Source organism: Octopus sinensis, linkage group LG15 (genome assembly GCF_006345805.1).
Source record: "Octopus sinensis linkage group LG15, ASM634580v1, whole genome shotgun sequence".
In the NCBI taxonomy this organism is placed as follows: Eukaryota; Metazoa; Mollusca; class Cephalopoda; order Octopoda; family Octopodidae; genus Octopus; species Octopus sinensis.
In genome coordinates this window covers 51,382,168-51,389,667 of record NC_043011.1, presented here as the reverse complement: position 1 = coordinate 51,389,667, position 7,500 = coordinate 51,382,168, and the positions used below count along the sequence as shown (strand labels likewise).

The following is a 7,500-nucleotide window of genomic DNA, read 5'->3' as shown; positions in this document are numbered from 1 at the left end:
GGCACTTATTCTTTGTAAGCCCAGTACTTATTCTATCGGTCTGTTTTGCCGAACCGCTAAGTGACGGGGACATAAACACACCAGCATCGGTTGTCAAGCAATGCTAGGGGGACAAACACAGACGCACACAACACACACACATACATATATACGACGGGCTTCTTTCAGTTTCCGTCTACCAAATCCACTCACAAGGCTTTGGTCGGCCCGAGGCTATAGTAGAAGACACTTGCCCAAGGTGCCACGCAGTGGGACTGAACCCAGAACCATGTGGTTGGTAAACAAGCTACTTACCACACAGCCACTCCTGTGCCTATGTCTTAAACAAAACTTTGCCCAAACCTGTGCATTTTTGGTGTGGATACATGGACATTCCTGACAAATGGCAGCTCTAACTTATTTCTTTCATACTTGTATCTTCTTCTTTTAGTTGTCTTTTTATTATAGATTTTGATATGGACTGAGAGACCTTTTCTCTGCTTTTTTTGTTTTTCTCTATATTCACTTTATATGTAGTTTGCTTGAGTTTTGATATTTCTGAAGAATTAGCCACTTTCCTTTGTACTTAAGGTAGTTGCTACTTACATTATTTTGCTTAAACTGGTGATGTTGATGTTTGGGTTTGTTTTCCTTAAATCTATGATGGTCAGGCTTGCATTTTTTTTTTTATCGTTTTTCCAGTTTTATCATTGAGTTTTATCCTTGGGAAGTACACACATTGAGCCACAGAATATCTTCTATTGAATTTAATGCTTTAATTATTTCCAACTTCAGATTGACATGTTCATGGTTTTCATCTTTATTATTTTCTATTTTTAACTAATCTTCCTTATGTTCCTTTCTATTTATATTTTATATTTGTGTTATTCTATTTTGCTTTTGGTTGGTCACTATTATGTTTGTGCGCTAGGGGTTTAATGTGTTTTGCTATTTACTATTTACTTCCTTCTGTATGGGTTATTGTCTATTTTCGTGGATTATGTTCACTCTGCTTTTATTTTCGCTGTTTGTTTTGTATTCATTATTTGCATTTTCATTAAGTGTTTAGTTTTAAGCATTCTGTTTCAGAGTTATTTATTTATTTATTTTACATCAAGAATGTATCTTCTGAAGTTAGTCTGTTGGACTCCGATGTTATGTTTAGACAGAGGTTATTTTCTCTTTAAATACTGCATGTGAATATCGTAGTTTCATTTTTGGGGTAGAGTGTGGCTATAAAACATGCATATAGAAATAAAACATATTCCTGTCTTACCCGTTTTTACCTTTTCTATTTTATTTGCAACACTTGAGGAATAATGTCTGGAATTCTTTATTTTCATTAGGTATTGTTCTTTTTCTGATAGTGCTGACTTTTGCATACCCTATTTTTATTTTTATTTTTTTTGTATATTTTATACACCAAAATTCAAATCATGTATTCCCCTTATAACCTTAGGTTGAATGAGAGAATTTTTATTTGTAATGTTAGTCACTTTCAGTCAGGGTTAGGATGGAATCAGTGTGGTATTGATATGAACTGTGCTCTGGTAGTTTGTTTAGATGTGGTGTCAGGTCGTCGATCATTGAGAACATTTGTAGTACATTAATTATATGAAATGAAGATCAATAAATTTTACAAGTATTACTTACACAATTATCATTTTTTCAATTTGATTTGTAGTTTTTTAATCAGTGTTATTGGCTGTTTTTCAAAGCAGTGAAATAGTGTTCTCTCTTACCAAATGCTTCCTAGTATTATTTTGTGGTTGTTTTATCTTTTATTATTACTATAATAATAATAGTCATTGTCATCATCAATAACAAGGTGGTAAGCTGACTGAATTGTTAGCACACTGGGCAAAATGCTTAGCTGTATTTCGTCTGCTACCACATTCTGAGTTCAAATTCCACCAAGGTCAACTTTACCTTTCATCCTTTCAGGGTTGATAAATCAAGTACCAGTTGAGCACTGGGGTCGATGTGATCAACTGTCCCCCTCCACACAAAATCTAGGCCTTGTATTTATATTAGAAAGGATTATTATTATTATTATTATTATTATTATTATTATTATTATTATTATTATTATTATTGCTATTATTGTTATTATTATTATTATTATTATTATTATTATTATTATTATTATTATTATTATCATTATTATTTTTATTATTATTATCATCATCAAAGCGGTGAGCTGGCAGAATCATTAGCATGTTGGGCGAACTGCTTTAAACTATTTCATCTGTCTTTACATTGTGAGTTCAAATACTGCCAAGGTCAACTTTGTCTTTCATTCTTTTGGGGTCAATAAAATAAATACCAGTTGAGTATTGGTTACCTCCTCCCCAAAACTGTTAGCCTTGTGCCAAAAATTTGAAATCAATATTATCATTATCATTATTATTATTATTATTATTATTATTATTATTACTACTATTATTATTATTATTATTATTATGATTATTATTATTATTATTATTATTATTAAAAGCAGTGAGCTGACAGAATCATTAGCACACTGGATGAAATGCTTAGTGGTATTTCACCCGTCACTATATTCTGAGTTCAAATTCCACCAAGGTCGACTTTACCTTTCATCCTTTTGGGGTCGATAAATCAAGTACCAGTTGAGCACTGGTGTTGATGAGATCGACTGTCCCCCTCCCCACAAAATCCAGGTCTTGTTCCAATAGTAGAAAGGATTATTATAGCTGCCCTTGTGGCAAAATTTGAAACCATTATTATGTCCTGTCTTCTTAAACATTTAGAACTACATCATCCAATTTGTAGTCACTTTCTTAAGAAGTTAGGGTGAAACTTGAAAAAACTTGGCTGCTGTTTCAAGGAGGTTCAATGACTATAGATGCTCTCACATTGACTTGAGCACATATGCTGAATTGTTCCATAGAGCAAAGACCTTTGGAATAGTTATAACAGAAAAAGGGTTGACTTCATGAATGTGTATGTGTGTGTGTGTGTGTGTGTGTGTGTGTGTGTATTCATCTGCCTGGTGTATGGAAAATGTGCTCTGTCACTATTCCAAAGTTGTCACTTTGAATAGCAAGAGTGAAGTTTCAACTTCCTGCCAAACAATATGTATAACATATATTGACTTCACCTTTCATTCTTGTTTCCAAAAACACACACACACACTCTGCAGTAGTAATATTCATGATTATATTTTACACATCTTCCTTTACTTATGTGCAAACGCAATTATCCTCAACACTTTATTCTATCTCATTCAGGTACAATATCGGCCCTTTCCAATCAACCCCAGCAGTTATTTAGTCAACCGCAAGTGGCACCACAGTTTTTCATTGCTGGTCAGCATTTAACCCAAGGACAAACTACAGGTTCATCTCTACCAGTCCAACAGCTTCTGATTCCTGTCTCTACAGGTAAGTGACTCCTTTTTTAATATATCTCCTACATTTGCTTCTAAGTACATAGTCATTTTTCTACCACTGAAAGGACCAAATAAATGCAATAATATTGATATTAATTCAATTAGGTTTAATTAAAGTGACTTCCTTTATTTTTGGTGCTACAAAGAAAGCTACTGTACTTATTTCTTTACTGCCCACAAGGGGCTACACACAGAGGGGACAAACAAGGACAGACAAACAGATTGAGTCGATTACATCGACCCCAGTGCATAACTGGTACTTATTTGATCGACCCCGAAAGGATGGAAGGCAAAGTCGACCTCGGTGGAATTTGAACTCAGAACGTAGCAACAGTGTACTTGCATTTCTGCCACCTCGCCGTCTTTGACGTTTCTGCCAGCTCGCCACCTTTGACATTTCTGCCAGCACCTGTTCTGGTGCGATGTGCTGGTGCCATATAAAAAGCACCCAGGATATTCTGTAAAGTGGTTGGCATTAGGAAGGGCATCCCTAGAACAAAAGACGCCAACACAGACATGCCTACATACATCCATAATACATACACACACCCACACACACATATGTATACATATAAATACACATACACATATATGCATATAGTATATATATATATATGTGTGTGTGTGTGTATATATATATGTATATGTATATATATATGTGTATGCATAGATGTGTGTGTGTATATATATGTGTGTGTGTGTGTATGTATATATCATCATCATATATTTATATATATATATATATATATATTATATATATATATACACACACATTTTGTATAATTTTTTTCATTATATATATATGTATATATATATATACATACACATGTACATATAAATATACCCTCACTCCTATACACACACATATATACATACACATGCATACTTAAGGTAAACACTCAACTGCATATAAATGCATACACAGACATATGCATGTGCATTTATGCATACACATGCATATGTGTAGAAAAAAATGGCAGAGGTGGTTACAACAAGTACATAAGGAAAAAAACAAGAAGAATAAAAGATATATATATATATATATATAATATATATATATATATATATATATATATATATATATATATAAAAGAAAGGAAATCACATACTGCGAGGGAATGAAGATTTTGTTAAAGGCAATGTCTAATGAAAACATTTATTTACATTACTTGGTTGTGTTGGCATAAATCTTAAGCAATTATTTCTGTTTTAACATTGTTTCTGTGACTTGTTTATTGATCTGTGAAAATCATAGATGACAGTGTTGTTATGATGTCGACCTATTAGCTAAAGGATCTATGTATATTCCATCGCTGGCACTGCACTTAACTCTCAGAATCCCAACCCATTTAGCTGCAAATAAATATTCTGGAAGAGAATATTTTTCATTCTTAAGTGTTCAGCCAACTACTTCCTTGTCAGAAGTTTATTTAAGTAGAACTGACTGAGACAAATAAACAACCACAGGTGTAAACTATTTATTTTTATATACCTAAAGTACTGTGGTAACTTGGTGCCATTGTATGCTATAGATCACTATTGTATTTGGTGGTGACTGGTGCACTGCATAACAACTAATGAATATTTCATTTGCTGACAATGTGAGTTCAAAGACATGTTTGAAGTGCTGGCACACTATCCAGGAGAAAAGCTATTTCATCAATTAATTAAATTTATGGCCAAATTTACATACAACACCGCAGAACTATTGAACTAATGATTAATTCTGTTAAGAAAATGTATTTAGTGTAGCTTTAGAAACGAAAGTTTCTAATGAAGGGTGGCCAGTCGATATAATATCATTTATTCTTTTTAATGGAAATACAACTTGAAGAATTTTGTCTCCTCACTAGTTGCTACTTGTCTAGGCTTTATTTTCAGCATCATATCATATAAGTTCAGCAACTATTAAGTGGGAAGGAAACAACCAGCCTGGTTCATTCTGTAATTATTATTGTCTTGAAGGAGTAGTAAAATTAACTGTAGACAATACTAATGGTAAAATGACGTAGGTCTAATGAGATTTTTGCATCATTTGCTCAGCTGCCATCATCATCATCATCATATTGGAATTGAAGTCAAATCTGACCATTAGTCTCTTCTTGCTTGGAACAATTATGGTTACCGAAGAAGGGAGAGGGTTTGGAAACATCTTTACATCAATTACAGTAACCATAGTAATTAATAGCCCAATTATACAATAGCTATTTCCATGTGCATGTGTGAGAGGTGGAGAAGGACTGATGCCACTTCAGTGCCACAGAACTATTTTTTTTGTGTGTGTGCAAATGTATGAGAGAGGTGGGGGGGGGTGATTCTTGGAGGGTATGGGGTGTAAACCCACTTTGGTACCACTGAACTTTATCTGTAAGTGTGTGTGTGTGAGGCTTGAGGGGAGGGGCTGTAATGTCAATTTAAAGCCACTGGCAAAATTGAGGGTCATAAAATGAACCTTCAGATCAAACTACACCAAAGCAATATTTTGGAAGAAAATGTACATACTGCATTTGTGTCACTCCATGTTAATTCAATGATAGCAACATTAATGACTATAAATTGGAAGAACAATGATATACATACATGTATGTATATATACATGTATCTAAAATATACATACAATGTATATATGTACATATATAATGTGTGTGTGTGTATAAGTATATATATATATATATAACCCTTCAAGGTGGTGCTCCAGCATGGCCACAGTCAAATGACTGAAACAAATAAAAGAATAAATATACATTCAAACACACTCACGGACGCTAAACGATGATGATGATGATTATATATATGAAAGCACATGGTTAGAGTGTTGGTCTTAAAATTGTGAGGTTGTGAGTTTGACATGTCAAACTTAGTGAAATTGTAGTTGTGGCCAATGCTTATAACATGTTAAAAGCACCCAATACACTCTGTAGAGTGGTTGGCACTGGAAAGGGCATATAGCCATAGAAATCAAGCTAAACAGACTGGAGCCTGGTACAGCTCTCTGACTTCCAGTTCCAGTCAAACCATCTAACCCATGCCAGCATGGAAAACGGACACTAGATGGCAATGATGATTTTATATATATATATATATATATATATATATATATATATATATATATATATATTTTCATCAACCTTTTCCTGTAGTTCTATGTTCTGGCATTACTGTTGATAACAGTGGTCTTGGTTTTAAATAGCATGAAACCACTAAGATGTCTCGGAAACAAACTGATGAGAAAATCAGCTGCAAATGTTCCATGTATCATGTTTTTGTCTCCATTTTCTGTCTGTTATGTTTTTGCCCAGTTTCATCTTTTTTGCCTTTCTCTCTCTAACTTTTGAAGCAAATATATATATATATATATATATATTATATATATAACCCGTGCTAGCGCGGAAAACGGACGTTAAACGATGATGATGATATATGACTTTGATATTTGTTTATAACCATCACAAAATGTGAAGATGAAGGTACACACACATACACATAAAAAAATATATGCACATATTTGGTAGGTCCAGTGCTTTTGGTAGGCCCAGAGCTTTAGTAGGCCCAGGGCTTTAGTAAAATACACCTGCTTAAGGTCACATGGTTGGGAAACAAGCTTTTCAGTCACACAGCCATATCTCTACCCATACACTTGTGTGTGTGTGTGTGTGTGTGTGTGTGTGTTTGTATGTTTGTGTGTGTGTGTGTGTATCATAATTTCATCAATAGTTACAACACCTTTGTCCTGACCAGTTTTGGAAGAATATACGCAGTTCAGTTCATTGTGCTGTGGTTTGGTTGCCAGATGTTGTCTTGGCTGGCGGGCAACTCTGGGTCAAAGTTATAAATCATTTAATTAACTCTACTGTATGTGTATTTAGTTTGCAGGATGCACCCCCCCCCTTTCCACCCTCAGGTATTTTTCTTCAGCCCTATTGTTGCTATAAATTAATGGTTGTTGGCACTGAGCTGTCAGGAGTCAGATTTATTGGTGCTTTTATTCTATTTTATTAAACTTATGCACATGTAACATTTCACATATCCGACCATGTGCATGTATATACACTTACACACATATATAGCTGCATATGTATGTGTGTGTGTGCATGTGTGCATGCGTG

General features: G+C 34.1%; 1 protein-coding gene across 1 annotated transcript in view; it reads left to right on the top strand.

Annotated features, from left to right (window-relative positions):
- The window catches only part of LOC115219688 (putative uncharacterized protein DDB_G0277255), a 526,870-nt gene that overhangs the window by 470,493 nt on the left and 48,877 nt on the right, over positions 1–7,500 (top strand). The window contains exon 7 of the mRNA XM_036509471.1: positions 3,234–3,386. Within this exon, the coding sequence (XP_036365364.1) occupies positions 3,234–3,386 (153 nt within the window). The remainder of the gene's footprint in view (positions 1–3,233; positions 3,387–7,500) is intronic.